The following is an 18,212-nucleotide window of genomic DNA, read 5'->3' as shown; positions in this document are numbered from 1 at the left end:
CCCTATTGCAGTTAGCAAAGTCCTCTCCTTTCAGAAACACAGAAAGCTGGGGGCAGGGAATCCTTTCCCTACCTCCCATCCAAAGAGATAGCAGTTCGTTTTATCTTGGAGGCTGCTGCACTCTCATTTGGATGAATGAAGCCTACGGCACTGTTGTCTCAAAATTGGGTTCAGTTCCCAGATGTGCAAAATGCTAAACAAAGCACACAGAGTGGAGGTATTAATTTATTTTATGTTTGTAGAAAGATGAGTGCTAGGTGGTGATCCCACAAAGCCAGCACACATGTGAAGAATGTTAATGTAATATTTGTGTTAAATATGTATGTTCAACAGGGTTACCTCTTTCCAAATTCTTACTGGTCATTTCTTTCCTTGACTGAATTTAAAGGAGCCTTCCTCCAAAATTCCAGTCTGCGTGGTCAGTGGGTAAGGGTCTTCTCCAGGAGGCAGGTTATCTTTCCTGAGGAGGTGTGCTTTTCTTTTATAATTACTGGTTAGTAAGGATAGTTCACCCGAAGTTCAAGATTCATTAGTCAGTCTCTTTGTTCTCTTGTGCTTATTATCTCCATGCTTGGTGGATTTAAGGTGCCATCCTGTCTCCTTTTGGTGTTATCTCGCCAGAGAACAGTCTCTTCAGTCCTGTCTTTGTTATCTCCCTCACTACTTGACTCAGAAACTTCATTAGTTCTTCTCTAGTTATCAATTAACTCACAAGCAAAATATGTCAACCTGACCTAAACAGTAGCCACTTAGTTCCTTTGGTATTACTTTAACAAGCATGAGAGTCCCTCGTAGTACTTGAGCTTTGCATACAAGGAGCTAATTTCCCTCTCTTGAAGTTGCAGACTTTGTTAGCCTGCAACACCTTCTTTGGTCCTAACACAAAAGACATCATCAGCACAGCAGACTTGGCCTGGAGTAAGTGTGGCAAGACTGCTAGGGCATATTTTTCAGTGGTTTTATCCATGAAGGGCTTTTAGGAAGCCAGTGGTTAATCCAGAGATTGCTTTAACCCTCAGCCCAGCACTGCAGCCTGGCATGCCCAAACTAACCAAAGGCCTGAAACACCTCCCCTATGAAGAGAGGCTGAGAGCTCGGTTGTTCAGCTTGGAGAAGACGCCAAAGAGACCTTATTGCGGCCTTTTGATACTGAAAGGGTGCTTACAAGAAAGATGGTGAAAAAACACTTCAGCAAGGCCTGTAACAACAGGACAAGGGGTAGTTTAGACTAGGTATTAGGAAGAAATGTTTCCCACTGAGAGCTGTGAAACACTGGAATAGGTTGTCCACAGAGGCAGTAGATGCCACATCTCTGGAAACACTCGAGGTCACCTTGTATGCAGCTCTGAGCAACGCAATCTGGTTGAAGATGTCTGCTCACTGCAGGACAGGGGTGGACTAGATGACCTGTAAAGGCCCTGATACTGAAAATGCCTGCAAATAAACTCTCTTAAGAATAATTTTTTGAGTTTTAGGAAGCAAATACCCTTTAATTGTGTTAGGCAACACGAGGGACAGATCTCCATCAATCGTGCGACGAGACAAGAGCTGGGGACAGAATGTATTTCCCACTCACAGGCATATGTATAAATCTCCCCAGAAATCTTATGCATATGCCATTACTCTCCAAGGACTAATTTTGATGTTATTATAAACTTCACAACATCAAAACTTTTGGAAAGTAACAGAATACACGGGCATTTTCGGTGTCAGCCCCACTTCCCGGTGCTCAGCTGCGACAGACACCACACCGCCCCCACCAGGACGACCCCCCGCCTCGGCCCGCGCTGGAGACGGCAAATCAACGTGACACGTCCCCTTTAAGCACCTCCCCCCGCCCCTCTCACGTGGTGCGGGGCAGGGACCCCGCGGCGCGTGACGTCACTTCCGTTTCTCGCCTGCTGCTGCCGAGGAGCGGGACGTGAGTGTAGGGGTCCCCCTCACGCCCTGCCGCCATGCCCCCCCACCCGCCCTACAGCCCGGGGCTTGCTGCTCACTTCTCTCCCTCCTCATCGCCCTCCTTTCCTCCCTCTCTCCTTCCGCTTCTCCCGCGGAGAGGCGAGGCTTCCCCTTTTCCTCGAGTGCGGGAGGGGATGCCCCGCCGCGAAGTGGGCCTGGGGCGGGAGGAGGAAGGGCCGCTGCCATGTTGGGGGGGCGACAGGGATTTGAGTGAGGGAGAAAATGGCGGCGGGAGCCCCGCTCCCCCCAGGCTCGGGTCCGGCCGTGCCCATAGCGACCCCCTGCCCCTTCTCCGCGCTGCTTTCCCCTTTCGCCGCCCACTCGGCCCTGCAGCCCTCCGCGCGGCAGAGTCCGAGCGGCTCTTTCCTCGTCCCTTTCCCCTGGGCGGTAGGGCTAACGGTGGAAAAGAGGAATAAGGGAGGAAAATGGCGGCTGGGATCCGCCTACCCGGTGTTCCCAGCTCGGGCTCCCCTGCCTTTCTCTTCTGCCTTTCCTTCGGGGTCGTCTCGCCCGTCTCATTCCGATCTCCCCGATGTCTCCTCGCGCTCTGCCGACCGCTCCCGAGGAGCTCCCGCCGCCTCCCGTTCCTTTTTCCACCAGTTTCCGCCCCTACCTTCCTCCACGTTGTCACTCCTTCATCCCGATGCGTACCGCAGGGTTATCCCCTGCAGGTGCCCGCGCCCCTCGTGTTATCGAGTCCTTTCTTGTTCGGCTCCACGATTTCAGGTCGTCGCTGTGGTTATTTTTACATTGTCCCTTTCCAGCTCTTCTCTGCTTTCATCTTGCAGTGTGGCTTAGGTGTGCTTCCCCGTACCTTGATTCTTTTTAAGTGCTGCAGCTTCCATCGTTGTGCTCCAAGCTATTACGACAGAGCTTACCCTACTTTAGAACCGCCTTGATACATTAGCATTACGTAGACTCCATTTTTCATTTGCATATGTGTTTTTTCTCACTCCTAATTTAGAAACTGCTATTCTTTTTGCTTTCCTGAAATAGCTCTTTTACTCTTCCTAGTTTATTTTATACTGTTTCTCTCTGAGATGCTTATTTTTATTCTGAAAGAACAAATGAGCTATTTATTTGTTACAAATTGTTTCTAGTAGCAGGCAAGCTGTGCAACTGTTCTGTCTAACCGCATATTTGCATACTAGAGAGATGTAGAAGCACACCTGGCAGCATGCATTCAAGGAAAGCTGAATGTTCCCTTCTCTGGCAAATGAATACACTCTAGTGACTGATGGGTTGAAGCTGCAGTGGAAATCTTCATTACTGTACTGTAGTTCACTGTAATGGAGGTGTTTTTTCAGACTTATGTATTATTGGTGGGAACTTCAGCTTCATGTATGACCATTATGCAGCATGTGGCTAGCAAATCCAAGTGGGCGAAATGCCTGTGGAAGTGCGTAGATCATGCTAGGGCCTTAGTAGTTTATGTTTGTGAATGTGATACTGAGAATTTAACTCGGGACAATATTGTGTTTTGTACGTTGTAGTTTCTGCCATATCTGAGGGTAATGTCCCTTTGTAAATGGTTCAGAAACTAAAACAGTGCATTTAATGCAGTTGCAGCAAGAGGGGGAAGAGATACAAGAGGAAGGGGTGTTTGAGATTGCATCTACCAAGTTATTTAAAAAGGCAGGCAAGTCTTCAGGAGGGTTTGGAATAAGATCAGCTTGTACAAACAGGCTTGAAGATGGCTTTCCAGCTGTAATGGGACGTATTCCTTGCACAGTGTTCTCATGTTGTTTTTCTCTTCCTAGAATGCCTAAGTCAAAGGAACTTGTCTCTTCAAGCTCATCTGCCAGTGATTCAGATAGTGAAGTTGACAAAAAGGTGAACTTGATATGCAGTTTATTATTACTGTATTAATTCATCTATTTTAGGCTGGGGTTAAGCAATTAGGTTATGCCACAACATGCATGCATTCTGTGTGATTTATGAGACACTTAACCCAAAGCAACACCCTCTTTCACCCCTGCAACTGAAACAACCGCCAAAAAACCCACCTCCTGTGGCTGGGGTTTGAGTGAATAGGGTGCTTTTTGCCTTGCAGTAAACTTTTTTCCTTAAGTTGCCTTCTGCTGTCTTCAGGGTTTTCCATGTGATATGTCTAACCACCGGCTTCCTGGAATTCTTTGCTGCTTTGTGGCCAGTGATAAAAGGCTTCTGTGTAAGCTGCCCCTGGTGGCAAGAATTTGGACTGATTTTGAGGACAAAATCCTACCCCCCACCATTTTGGTGTCTGGATTGCCTTGTCGAAAAGAAAAAAAACCCACTTGCCTTGTCCTTTGTGTGCCACTTGCTTATCTTGTTTGCATGTTCTTTTTCTTTGTTTCTTGCAGATTCTTGCATTTACTACAATACCACCTGCTAGTTTCTCACTTAAAAGCTGAGCCAGTGTAAATGTCTTTGTCAATTAATTTTAAGATATGTTAACTGTTTTAAGTGTATAAATTCAGTTTCACTATTTATTTTTAATAGTTATTCAATTTATAAGTTTGTATAGGTTTACCAGTCATTTGAGTAAAAAACCCAGTGAATTTATCTTTTTAAGAAATTGTGGTGGTGTTGCAGACATTGAGTCTTTTAGAGTGGTATGTGAAGAGACTTGAGTGGTACAAAAATGACTTGGTTGCACTTGGAAGCTGAGCTTTCTGTTAAATTTCAAATAAAGAGAAAATGGTCAGGTGATTTTTTTTTTTTAATAGGTAGATGTATTGCTGAAATGACACAATCTGACCCTTAGCTTTGGTGGGCAGTAAAGGTGGGTTTTTCCCTATTACAATCGCCCGTATTTGCTGGAACTGTTTCACGTTTTTCGAGTTTGTTCATGGTATGATTCCAGCAGACGAGATGAGTTTTGATATGTTTATATTACTCTACTTCAGGGTGGGCATGGTTATAACCATTAGTAGAAACAGTAACTTTGTAACATCTTTGGGTCATCTGATCTACAGGTGATATCCTTTGAATATTCTTAAAACATGTTTATCGTGACATGGACAGAGATTTGATGCTGATTTTTTTTTTAATTACTCTGATGGAGGCGATTTTTAGAGCCTTTCATCATCATGTCATCTGGTTTTTTTTTTCCTCTTGAAAGAGTTATAAACTGTCCTGCTTTTTTGTTGCTCTTTGTGGAAACTACTGAACTGACAGTGTCACTGAGCAGAAAGAGTAGGGTTTTTGAAATGTTTTTTGATCTAATTCAGTTCTCTTTAAATGCATAGAATGACTTGTGATTTATACTTTCCTTTTTGTATTCTTACTCCAAGGCAAAGCGGAAAAAGCAAGTGGCGCCAGAAAAACCTGTAAAGAAACAAAAGACTGGCGAAAGTTCAAAAGGTGCAGCTTCTTCTAAGCAAAGCAGTAACAGAGACGAGAATATGTTTCAGGTAAAATTGATCACTCTTAGAGCCTGGTTAAGGTAAATTTTGCATGATATTTGGTATAGATTCCATGAGATGATCTGAATATCTTGACAGCATAGTGGTTGGTCTCCTGAAGGGTTGGCCAAAGGGGATTATGATGCTAGCATGCAGATGAGATGCTCAAAAAAAGTGTAGTCAGGTTTTAGCAGAGTAAAAGAATCTGGGTTGTAGATATTAATCTAACCCTTGTGTCTCTGCGTGTGGTAACTCTCTGGTTACTCATTTTGTCTGTAAATACGGCACTTAACCATGAGTATACTGATGTATACAGTAAATATTAGATCAGGACTATTTCTACATGGAAATATTTTTTAATCAGGGTTCCTGAAAGTTAGGTTCTTGGAAACGAAGTATAGACTCTTCTTTCCTACTTAACTAGGTCAAGGGCAGGCTAGCTTCTGTATTGTAAGACTCTGTATTGGAATAAGTTTTGCTCTTCCCTTGTTTTATGATACAGCTTTTTCTCACTGGATATTGAAAACTAGGTTAATTTTTGACATTATACTTATTTTTAGATGGGGTGAATGTATGTTTTTCAGTAGCAAGATGCATTTGTGAATTAAGAGTACTGCAGTTCCTGGGTTTAGCTGAGACAGTAGCAGTGTGTGCTGAAAGCTGTGCAAGAATATACGTAGCTCGGAGTTTACCTGTTTTAGGAGTGTGGATCAAGACTTACTAAATGTTTCTAACTTTCTGGTTGGAGGGGAACTTAAATTCTTAAGAGACTTTGGTTCTTAAATTTGTGAAATGGTACGGAGAATTGCCTAATATGGTGTCCCCAGCACTTAGTAAGGCAAAAGAAATGGTTTTGGGCTGTAGCTGTGCTGAGTAATATGGCAAAAAAAGTATTTTTTAGAGAGAAGGCATGCTTAACTGTAATATAGGGCTATTACTTTTAACATATCAGTTCTTGCTTTTCTCTTCACTTGTAGTTAGGAGGGAGTGCCTGGTCTTCCCCATTGAAGGAAGAATGTATTTTTTATTTTTTTCTCTTAGGGTAGTCTTTGAACCATGTGGGAAAAATGAGATAGTGTCTTCCTCACTTAATAAGGTGAACTGCAGCTAGGATTACATAAATAATGTATTTATGATATGTTGGCAATAAGTGCAGAAATTTTGGCCTTAGGGAAAGTAGTTAAAATTTTTAATGCTCCTCTGATGCCAAAAGACCCTAACCCCCTGAATTGTTTCAAATAAAAACAAAACTTTTTGTGTGTTCTGATTTATTTCTGCCTTTTTGACCTCAGATAATAAGAACAGACAGCAGAGGACACCTCTTAATCTGATAAGATTCTTCCAGTGTGGAGTATAATGCAGAAAAATATTTGAATATCACCTTGACTTAAAACATCAGTGTTACGTAGTGCCTGCCTTTCAGCTAATCAACAACAAAACTTTTTAGGTTGCTTATTGTGTTCTGGGAAGCATTTTGAGTTTTTTCATGGTACATCAGCTTATATGCATTAGCCAAGATGCAGCTGTTCAGTGTAGAAATAGTACTGTAAGTCTCAGGATGATTCCCCTCTCCTCTGTACCCAGGAGAACAACCTGGAAGATCTAGTTGACTTGTTGAGTTTTTAGGTATGATTTTCTTTGTTATAGGATTGTTGATAATACTAGAAACTTTTCTTCCTGCTTTCCCCGGCAGTAGAATGATCTCTGATGTGCTATGACTTTGCAGTGCAACTTAAAATGTGGCTTGAATTGATGGAAGTCAGATAGTAAAGTGTTCGCAGGAGCACAGTCGGAAGTGTTGCAGTGTCGGTATTGTGTGTGGGACTGGCAACAAATGATGTGAAACTCAGAGTCTGCATGTTCAACACTTTCAGACTGTGTTCCTGATTTACACAGCTTGCCTTAATGCAGAGCTTGTTGTGACAGCTGTATTCAGAAAACTCAGTATTTTCATAAAAGTCTACATTTTATTAATTGTGTTTGAGGCTGGTGTTGGTATTCTTGAAATTAATTATGAAGAGCTATGTAAACGTAAGTAGAAAGGAATTCATTCGGTATAACAGACCGAAGTGTTTTATTTACATGTTTTGGCCTCTTTAGCTTTTATAGGTAGCTTAGAGTACTTTTGAATTTGTTAAAGGATTTGGGTGCAGCTCGGGTGCGGAAATTTGTCTTGCTGCCATTTGTGGTATATTGCTAGAGGCCCAAGGGACAAGCATTTTTCATGTTAATTTGGAAGCAGTTAATGTGGATACATTGGATTCCTGTCTGTGGCTTCAAGCCAACCTGAGCACTGGCATCATGTGCTTTGGTTAGTTTGACAAATCCTGTCATCTGCCGATGCCCGATTTGAACAAGGTTTGTTAATGCTGCCAGGATACAGTGTTAATGACTGTCCAAAGTGGAACAACATCTCTTCATCAGGCATTGCACTGAAATTGTTGCTTCAAAAGTCATCCGTCTGTGTATTGTCCTACTTCCCTTACCCTCCCTTTGATTTTTTTTGGGTCATAAAGTTTGGGTCATAATTGCTTTTGGCTTGTGAGAAAGAAGTTTTTTAGTTTCCCAGTGTAATGTCTTTATTTATCGTAGCGTTCTGAAAGTAGATAAATACTTAAGTTTATGATGCTCTGGGAAGGTAATTGGTTTAGCACATTAATTCTGAAAGTTGTGTGGTCACCCATGCATTTCACAATCACTTTGCTCTGTTGCAGTCTCGCTGTTTACAGGAGTCTTTTGTGCTTCTTCTAATTTTATACATATATTCACAGCTAGGGAGGAAGGATGCTTTTTTTGCTATCCCTACTTCCACAGCGTTTGTACAGTTTAATCAAGACAAACTGGAAAGAGGAGAAAAGATGGTGAAGGCGGTTACTGAAAACAATGCATATAGCTGTGAAAGGAAGTGAGACGCAGTTCAGTGCATTTTACGGAAACCTGGAGATAATGCTTTTCATGATTTCTAGCTTATGTAATTCAGTAGACTAGCATAACCTAAGGAGCTGCATTATTTAATTAAAAAAAGTATCATCTTGTCCTGAAGGTTGAACTGCAGTAACGGGACTATGGTAAGTGAGTACAACCTTTGGAATGCTACTGAGGTTATAGAGATACAAAAGTGTCTTAGGTCAGTGAAATTGTTCTACAACTGTCAGCTGCTGTGTGAAGAAGGAGATGTTCAGAAATTAATGTATACCAGAATTGCAGGTAACTGAGCATCAAGAAGCAACAGTTTACTTATTTAGTTAAATGTCAATTTTTGTTGAAGTTTTTAACCATAGATGTAAGTAAAATTGTACTTTGGAAGCCTGTTTAGAGCTCTTAGCAGTGGCAGCTGTTTTGCGTAGACTACAACTAAAAATTCAAATTTTAATGTGAGCATTCAGCGTAAATCTAGACAGTGAAGTAAAACCTAATTTAATTGCAGCATTTTCACATGGAACTCTTTCCATTTCAGGTAAACTTACTGAGTAAATGTGAACTTTGCATTATTGACCCTTGTCTTACTGTAGTTGAATTAAGACATGCAGTCTTATCCTTAACATTTAAATTCTAACCCTTTTTTGCTGTATTAGTAGCTGTAATCTGTTATATGGTATCAGATTTTATTTCCTAGAGCAAATCTGGAATTACCTGGCAATGTACTAATGTTCTTTGTTAGCCTTGGGGTAAAAAGGAGGTGTTGCAGAGCACTACTACTTAAAACTGTTCTTGAATGTGGCCTTAAAAGTCATGGAAGTGTTAAAGGGCAAAACAGGGAATGTTCTTGTAGGCTGTTCAGGGTTTCCTTCACCAGCCGTGCTCACAGACTTGGGCATGGTACCAAGTTTGTTTTGAAAGAACTAACCTACCATGGCATAACTTTTATTTTTTAATGTTAAATTTGTATTGCAATGAAAGTATTTAATAAATCAGTCAAAAAAATACTGTCTTATGAACTGTAATGTCTTGTTAATTTTAAAGGATGCTTTGAAGTAGGAAGGTGGATGCTTCAGGTGTATGGTATCTAAAGAAGTCCTTATTGTTTTAAACTGAATTTTAGACTTAATTTGGCATGATCTGCATAAACAGAAAAATTGAATGTAAAGCATTCTTGTTTATTCTGTGAAATAACAGTTTACGACTTAAACATCTGTGGATGGTTTTACTTGATTGCAGAGTTGTTGAAGCTTTCTTGTCAGTCTTCATGCTAGTAAGATGTGTTTAGGCTCTTGTTAAATTATATCAAGATGCAAGGTGCATAAACTAAGGAAGTTGAAAACTGAAGTTAATGTTTTATCAGGAGGGAATATTGTATTATAAAATTGTTTGCTTTAAGATGTGTTCTTTCTTCACAGAGTGTTTCCAGATGGTGCACACAGAATTCTAAGGATTTCTTACATGAATTGTATTTGATTGTGGGTTTATTATCTAGTTTCTGATTCCCAGATTCACATTATGCTTTGAATTTGTGTGAACAAATAGTTTTTTATTAAATTCGGAAAGATATTTAATAGGTATAAGTATGCAGTGTAATGCATAATTAATACTGCCAGCCACATCCCCCACTCTCGTCCCCTCCCACCACCAGAAAGCACCCTCATAATGCAATGAAGCCACTGGACTGCAGAATTATGGAATTCCAAAGGCATTTTGTGCTATGCTACATGCTGATAAACTTAAAGGATTTGTTAGTTATTTGGAACAACCTGTGTAGTGAGGTAGTATTTTAACCACAGATCCAGTGTAGTGCTGTGGGTACTTGGGGTTGGGTGGTGACATGCTTTCATTTCTATCTGTATTTACTCCGTTGAAGAAGTCAAAAAGAAACAAAAGCCCCTCTAGAAGTTGTGGTTATCTCATGTGAATATCTAATTTGATTTTTGTATGAAACGGACTAAAATTTAAATTTGGGAGCTTGCTCTTTCCCTGTTTGTTTGCCACTGCTGCAAACAAAATGGGTTGTAATACAGACACAATTTTATTTCAGAAAACAGCAAATTAATGGCTTCGGAAGAAGTAAGCTTGTTAAGAATATAGGTATTTTTATTCTTGGAGACCTACTTCTGCATTAGGCATTGAATGTGTAACTTAAGTCGTTCATCCATTTATGTTGTCATTACTTATTAGCCTACTGACCACTCTGGATTAAGCTCTTGATCTAGTTGTTTCTCTGGTGTCTAAAATAAGCTGCAGTGTGCAGTGTCACATGTCTGAGCCTGATACTGCTGGGAACAGTGAATGCTGTAATATGTAAATACCTAAAAGACGCTTATGTGTGTTTTGACAGATTGGCAAAATGAGGTACGTCAGTGTTCGTGACTTTAAAGGGAAAGTCTTAATTGATATTAGAGAATATTGGATGGATCAAGAAGGTGAAATGAAGCCTGGCAGAAAAGGTACTGTTCTGCTTCATGTTGTTTTGTGTTAAAGTATTGTTTGCTGTTTGTTGGACAATTCGTGTATCAGGCTTTTATATTTTATTGCTACATGGTATTTCCAGAGTTATACTCAAACTTTTTATAATTTATATTTTAACAAATGATTAGTTCTATCTGGAGGTAATACACAAATACACAGTGAGGGTTGGTTGGTCTGAGTCTGTTTTCCTACATTGGTCCTCTATGATTTATGGAAATAGAGGCATCATATACGAGGAGATCTAGTATGGGAATTGTAAACATAGCAATACTTCCCTCCAACTTAATGAACTCCTTTTCTTTCTTTTATTACAATTGGATTTTTTATTTCAGAATTTACTGAAAAGATTTATCTTACTCATTTGTGATAAGGCGTTACTTTCTTTTAAACAGTTAGGTCCTTCAATTTCTATCAAATTTTAGGTTAAGACAATTAAAGGATTTAATGTGACTAATTGTGGAAAAAACGTCAGGATTTTAGTTGAGGTGAAAATGCCTGTAGTGTTGAAATTCTGGTCCTGTGCTTCTAATATACAGCACAATGTAAGCCCTGTTCTTCCAATTGCCACTCCCATAAACTACTTTTTGTGGTGTGCCTTCACTGAACCATGTTCTGAACTTTGCCACCCGTAAGATGAGGATGCAAGGATAGTTGCAGTAGTAGTGCTTTGCTTATCATGTTGCTTCTGTTTGAAAAGCCTACTTTTAATTGTTTTGCATATTGTGCGGAAGAGAAGTAGGTGTGAAGCATTCTGCCCTGGAAGTTGAAGGCATTTAATGGAGAATTAGCATAAGGTTTTTTACATTTTTCTAGGGTGTCCGGGAGAAACTGGGGAATTGACATTTGTAAGCATTACCTTAAATTACCGCTGAGAATTGGTTTGTGTGGACTGGTGCTGGACAGGATAATTTCTTTGTTTGGATTTGTTGTTTCTACCTAACAAAAAAAGATAATTTTAACTTCTAAGGGCTCTAACATCTATGTTTTGAAGTGGAAGGAAAAAGAAATGTATATGCACTTTGAGTGGCAAATTACAATGAGGTTTGGTGGGTTGGCCAAGTGACAAAAATTCGGTGATGTAGTTAGAAATGTTTATCAATGTGGCAAAAGGTCTGAATTTTATTAGGATAAAATTAATAATAATACAAACCAATACATGTATCTATTGTTGCATTGATGCACTGAATGAGGTGCCTACCTAGCTGTACTAAAAATAGTATGAGCAGTTGTGTGATTAAAAAAACAGGAAAAAAAATCCAATGGTTTAAGTTATTGTCTCAAATAACTTCTGACAGCTTGTCTGAATGGCATGCAGTTCATCTGGTACATGGTTAAGGGACGTGTTGATGACATTTAGTCCCCTAAGAGTAGGTAGTGCACCTGATCTAACTGTTCTGAAAAGAAACTTCCCCTCTGAAGACAGATGGAAAGTGTTAGAGTAGCTCCATGCAGGATACTTGCTGATCAAAAGTATTGTTGTGCTCTGATTAAGCAGTGACAGTAGAAGAAAAAAATAAAGGTGATGACCCCCAGAAACTGAATTCAAAGTTTCACCTGTTTTCAGGTCCTGCTCCACCTACAGGGAGAAAGCAGTGAAGAAAGCCTGGTTATGAGGGTGAAGGGTTGGGGGTAAATAGTAGGAGACATGTATGGAGATGCTCAAGGGGAAGTATGAGAGTGAGGCTGTGAGTCTGTGCTTGCATAGAGTTGGCATAGATTTTAAGGGAAGAATGAGGAGACTAAAGCACAAAGGGAACATGTACTCAAGGTTGAGGAAGTACAAGTTTAGAACTGACGAGGTAGGTTGGGGAACACTGTATGATTATTGATGGAACGTCACTAGAAACTAGGGTGAAGAAGTGAAAAAGTAACTTTCATGTTCGTTTTTGAGTGCTAGGGAGTGGGATAGTCTCTCCGAAATGTTACTTACGGTATGTATTATTTGAAGTCCTTTAAGAAGCAGGAGGAAGGCTGAGGGGGGACCTTATTGCTCTCTACAACTACCTGAAAGGAGGTTGTGGAGAGGAGGGAGCTGGCCTCTTCTCCCAAGTGACAGAGGACAGGACAAGGGGGAGAGGCCCAAAGCTCCGCCAGGGGATTCAGGCTGGATATCAGAAAAAACTTCTTTACAGAAAGAGTCATCGGGCAGTGGAACAGGCTGCCCAGGGAGGTGGTTGAGTTGCCTTGCCTGGAGGTGTTTAAGGAACGGGTTGATGAAGTGCTTAGGGACATGGTTTAAGGGAGTGTTAGGAATGGTTGGACTCGATGATCCAGTGAGTCCTTTCTAGCCTGGTGATTCTATGATTCTATGAAGGAAAAAAAAAAACACCAGAATTTTGGTACTTTGAAAGTGCACAGTGGTTCAGTCTGCAGAGGTGTGGCTTTTAAAGGAGACAACGGGAATATGAATGATTTCCTACTTCTTACCCAGGGGTTTTGTGCTGCCTTTTATCAAAGCCAGAGCAATATTTCACTTCCTGTGTTTAGCCTAACACTCCTGAATGAGTTTGTTGCATTTATATTCATTTTCTTTGTCGTTTGAACTTGACTGGAGATAAGCTGAAGTGTAAAGTTAAGCTGAAGTGTTCCAAATGAGTAGTTCTGCTTCGTACCTGAAATGGTTGTTGAAGTAGCTCAAGCATTAATGATTATGACATAAACCTTGTCTGTGAAAACAGCCTTGATAGTAGTTATGTGAGATCCTGCACCGTAATTTTCTTTTGGTCTTAAGTGTTTATTTTTAATGTATTTCAGGTATTTCTTTAAATCCAGAACAGTGGAACCAGCTGAAGGAACAGATTTCTGATATTGATGATGCAGTAAGAAAACTGTAAAGACAGAGCCATACAGAAACTTTTATCATTTTAGTTGTTTTAAGCAGTCTTTTTACATTGGCTTTTGTTTTCTAAAATATTGTTTTCCAAGCTATTGTATATTTGGATTGCAAAACAATTTGTAAGATGAATACTTTTTTTATGTGCATTAAAAGTGTATTCTGAGTGAGGCTATTTGTGTATACTTTACTAAAAGGAAATGTGTTGCTTTCACCTCATGGTAATAAACAAATCAAATAATATGTAAAGCTTACTTGTTTATGGCCTTTTGATTGAAGGTGTTTGCTGATAAGGCCACCTAATAGCTTTAGTCTTTGTTTTAGTTTCAGTTTAGCTAACAGTTTGTATGAAATTACTTTCTGGAGTTTCTTAAAATGTCTCCATTTAATTTTTTTGTTTTATTTCATACAAGAGGGTATTGTCCTCACAAAGACTTGATACAAACAGCAAATACCTGGTAAAACACTTTTTTGTAGATAATTTTAAATGCTGTATTTGCTAATGTACCCTATTTATTTAGATGTAAAGAATCCTGAGTGTATAGACTTTTTTGCATTATTTGCATGAAGTGTTCTGCTAAACAATAACACTTGAACACAAGTCACATGCTTTTTCTTCCCATTTTTCCATAGCTTGCTTGACTTAGAAAATACAACTAGCCTTTTTTTCCTTGGTCCCTAGATTTTAGAATACGATGCATTAACTTTTACGGTAATAGAAACATACCTCAGAGTAAGGCAGTATTTTAAAGCTCCAGATGTGTTGATTAGTTTGGTATGCTTTTCAAGCTTTGTTATTAAATTAATTCTTGAACACCAACTGACTAGTTATTCTATAGGAAAGAGCAGTTAGCCTGTCTTTGTAGGGCTTTTGTTTGTTTGAGAGCATTGCATAATCAGCAATGCTCAAATTATCCTGTAACACAGGTTAAATTGTTACAAGTAAAATATTACTTCAGCCATGAATGTGTGGTTGTCAGGTTTTTACCCTGCCCACACTGCCTGCCCAGATGATTTAGCTTGGCCTGCTTTATATGGCTTCCATGTGCACAGCTGTTTTATCTTTTGTACAGAAGATAACTTGGCACTTGCAGTGCAGCGCTGGTGCATAGTGGGTCATGACTCGAGAGAACTTCGCTTGTCAGCCATCGTGCTCTTCTGGTAAGAGAAGCTTCCCTCCAGTGGGAGCTGTTGTTAGACTAGATGCTGCCCCAGTTGAAGGGCTTCTTGGTAGGAGTCACAAAAAATGGAGTAAAGAAGGGAGAATATGATGTTTGTGTAGAACATGGAGAGATAAGGGGCACACCAGTACTGGAGTTAACAGTGAAAGATCATAACTACAGTGAAAAAATGTACATTTGCGGACTTGGAGAAGAGTCGTTTGCAGACTTGAAATCAATTGATTAGGTGAACAAGGTGAAAACAGCTTCATGAAAATTGACATTTCAAGACAGTACAGAGTGCACAACTTAATGAGTTTGGCTGTAATTTTCTCATTTGATGTTAAGTGATGTGTTTCTAAAATTTTGTATAGATAAACAGCATTTACTGTTTGTTTAATTTTGGAATATCTCAATATAATTGATTATATTGCAGACAAGCATAGAAGTGCCATGCACAGACTGTTCCCATGCTGCGGAGTTTGTAGTTCAGTATAAACAGGTATTGAAGGGTGAGGAAAGGTGACATCATCAAGTTCGGTATTTATTATTTAATTTGAATATGTCACATGCCTCCACCTGCTTTTTAACTTGCCTATTGTTGACATATTACAAATAAAGCTACAATCTTTGCAGATGTATTTTTGGGAACATTCTTTTTTGAGTGATTCTTTCAGGCATGTAGGGATATTTGGACCAAATAGAATGAATGTGAAATATCTGCTAAAATGTCACAGGTGAGTGAATGAAATAAATTGTTTCAGATCACTGTGGACAGATCCTAAGTGTTTTTTATTTGTGGTATGTACACATGATTTTTTTTTTCTTGAAATCTGGAATTTTGCAACCAGATTTCACCCATTTAACCTCAAAAAGTCTCATGTGACTACTTTGCAGTGCATGGTTATCATATTAGAGGAAATGTCGTCCTCACTTAGATTACTGTGGTAGTAGGTTGTTGGATGGCACTTATGTACCAGCGTATGACATAATTGTGTTCAGGAAGGTGGAAAGTAAAACTAATCCAGCTGGAGTTTAGTGAAAAATTTTCATATAGTGATTAGTACTTTTGTGGAAACTGATGCTGAGTTGTTCAAAGAAATTGGTATTTGTTAACCAAGAGCTATTATTTCCTCTTATAGATAACCACCTTTCTGAATTTGTGGTGATCATTACTGGATCTGTTTATCCCATTTTACTTGATAAAACTTGGGGCAGTCTGGTTTTGCTTAGCTTATGTGTTTAAAAATAGTTTTCCATCTGCCAGTTATATTTTTGCCTGTAATAATGATAAAATATATTTTACCTGAGGCAATTTTAACAGCCACATGAATGTCCTACAAAAAAGGTAGCTAAATAAACCAGTCAATTTAATAAATGAGCTTAAAATGGGATATGTTGAATTGCACCTCAGATGACTGATGTGCTTGTTACTTGGTAAAAAAATTGACACGTTCAGTGTAATTTTGAAATAAATATTTGTTAGTGATTTGTCATGTAATTGTCTATGGCTGTAGTCTTTCTAATTTGAGAAGAATATTCAGATTTTTTTTTAATAAAGATTATTTTGTTGCGAACAAAATGGTAGTCAGAAGTACATGTTGAAGTGTCAATGGAAGAAAACTGCATGTATGAAAAGACTAATATGAGGTACAAACATGTCTCCCTTTCCCACTGAAGAGGCAAGAGAAAGATACCTTTGATTCCTGATGAATATGCAGGGAATATTAGCAATATGTTTTATAAATAAAATCAACTGTGGAGCTCAGGAGGAAAAAAACACATCACAGTTAGAGCTACCAAAGTACCGTGTGTGTGATAAACTGTTATGTACAATGTTGCTGTTACATAGAGATGTTCATATTAAAATAAAACAAATGCAGTACTAAGTTTGATATTTCTGTTAAAGGAAATGCCCCAGTTGCATACTTAGCAGATCTGTTAGCAGAAAAATTGATTATTGTAATTCCAGTAACTGAGAATGTCCTAATGTTAACGACGTGGAATGATCTGTGTATTTGGTTTGGTGGTATCTACTGCAGAGGGGCCACTGGAAGTATGAGCTCTCCACTGTAATTACTGTAATTGTAAAATAAAAAAACAGTTAAATGGTATATGTGTAATAACAATTTGAACACTTGGAAATAAATGAAGACTTTGGTTGACATAGTGTTATTTTTAATGGAAATTTTAGATGCATTGAAACTTAAATTTTTATGTGAAATGCTCATATGTTTCTGGTTGCTTTTGTAATCTGGAAATTTGAAGATTTAATCATCTTGTACTTGATCTGTGTTTCTGGGTGGGGGTTGATCATATAGGCTGCAGGGACAGAAGTTTTTCACTGTGATAGAGGAACAGTCATCCTGTAAATATGTAAGCAGCAGATAGAAATACACTTTCAAACATGAAACAGAAGGAAAGTGCCTGATAAATCACTGCTATTAAGAAAATAGCCGATTTTCTTTTTCAGTGGAGCCTCTTTGTGGTCTGACCGTAAGTGTATCCATAGATAAGACAGAAAAAATCTTCTCACTGATTTATTTATCATATGTCAAGGCAGTGTAGGTTTCTGTATATATATGTTTTTCACATGCTTGCCTTGACTGATCTGTAGTGGCTGCATTAAATGACTAGCCTTGAACCAAAGTGATTTTTTTTTTAAGTAATTTTTATTAGTTTAGCAATTTATAGCCACAGGAACAGAAATGACTGTGGCTCTAGAGGGAACAAACAAAATTTGGGATTGATGGAGAGTCATGATGTCCTATTTCTCCTACACTTGCTGACAGGATTAATCTGTGAATCCTGTAGCTCTGGTGGCTGTGCATGGGAGAACAATCTGGTAGGCAATGTTTTTGCTGTTCCGAATCAAACCACTACGTCCCTTGGTCTCCATTTAATGTTATGTAGAGTTGAGAAGACACCTGCTGAGAGACTGCAGTAGTCCATGGCTTAGTGATATTTTATCAGGGAAGCTCAAGTCTTGTGAGCAGAAAGGCATGCCATTAAGTAATGGACATAACTTGAAGGCTAAGAACAACAGCTGATTCTTTGGTATCCACTTGTAACAAAAATGTTACTATTTTTGTAGCATCTTCATTTGATTCATTGTACTTTTTGCTTCAATGAATCAATACATATCATTGACCATGTGGCAGTGAGTGGGTTAGGAACTGAAGTTGGGCTGAGGAGTGAATTTAAAAATGTTGATGTCCTTTGGACAGAGGCGAGCTCTTGACCCTGAGGTTGAATTACACTTGCTGTAAAGCCGCATTACCTAAGGATAATGTGTTTCACACCTTCAGAGTTGAAGTCTTATGCTTCCACTAACAGGGTAATATATCAGAATAATTTTCAGGATGTTGAAAATAGACTTGCATCTTAGGACTAGAAAGACCTAAAATATCATCACACAATATATCTGATCGTGAGGCAAATGACATTGTAGATTAAAAACAAATTTAAGGATAG

General features: G+C 39.1%; 1 protein-coding gene across 2 annotated transcripts; it reads left to right on the top strand.

Moving 5' to 3' along the window:
* The first annotated feature begins 1,841 nt into the window (after positions 1-1,841).
* On the top strand, positions 1,842-16,903 carry SUB1 (SUB1 regulator of transcription). 2 transcript variants are annotated; one of them, XM_054054597.1, is made up of 5 exons: positions 1,842-1,921; positions 3,720-3,792; positions 5,235-5,354; positions 10,615-10,723; positions 13,500-16,903. In XM_054054597.1, exons 2-5 carry the CDS (start codon positions 3,721-3,723, stop codon positions 13,577-13,579), a joined length of 381 nt encoding a protein of 126 aa, XP_053910572.1. In that variant the 5' UTR covers positions 1,842-1,921; position 3,720; the 3' UTR covers positions 13,580-16,903. The 2 variants fall into 2 exon arrangements, with proteins under 2 accessions (XP_053910572.1, XP_053910574.1); XM_054054599.1 differs by having other exon boundaries at positions 1,857-1,927.
* Positions 16,904-18,212: the final 1,309 nt, after the last annotated feature.

The sequence above is a fragment of the Cuculus canorus genome, chromosome Z (genome assembly GCF_017976375.1).
Source record: "Cuculus canorus isolate bCucCan1 chromosome Z, bCucCan1.pri, whole genome shotgun sequence".
NCBI lineage: Eukaryota > Metazoa > Chordata > Aves > Cuculiformes > Cuculidae > Cuculus > Cuculus canorus.
The sequence above is the reverse complement of the archived record's forward strand: the minus strand, read 5'-3'. Positions and strand labels throughout refer to the sequence as shown.

What these genes read in the sequence shown, in the direction of transcription:
- SUB1 (XM_054054597.1), top strand. Translation starts at nt 3,721, where the DNA reads ATGCCTAAGTCAAAGGAACTTGTCTCTTCAAGCTCATCTGCCAGTGAT. An exon ending in ATAGTGAAGTTGACAAAAAG is followed by an intron (nt 3,793 to 5,234) that starts GTGAACTTGATA and finishes TCTTACTCCAAG; the next exon opens with GCAAAGCGGAAAAAGCAAGT. An exon ending in AATGAAGCCTGGCAGAAAAG is followed by an intron (nt 10,724 to 13,499) that starts GTACTGTTCTGC and finishes AATGTATTTCAG; the next exon opens with GTATTTCTTTAAATCCAGAA.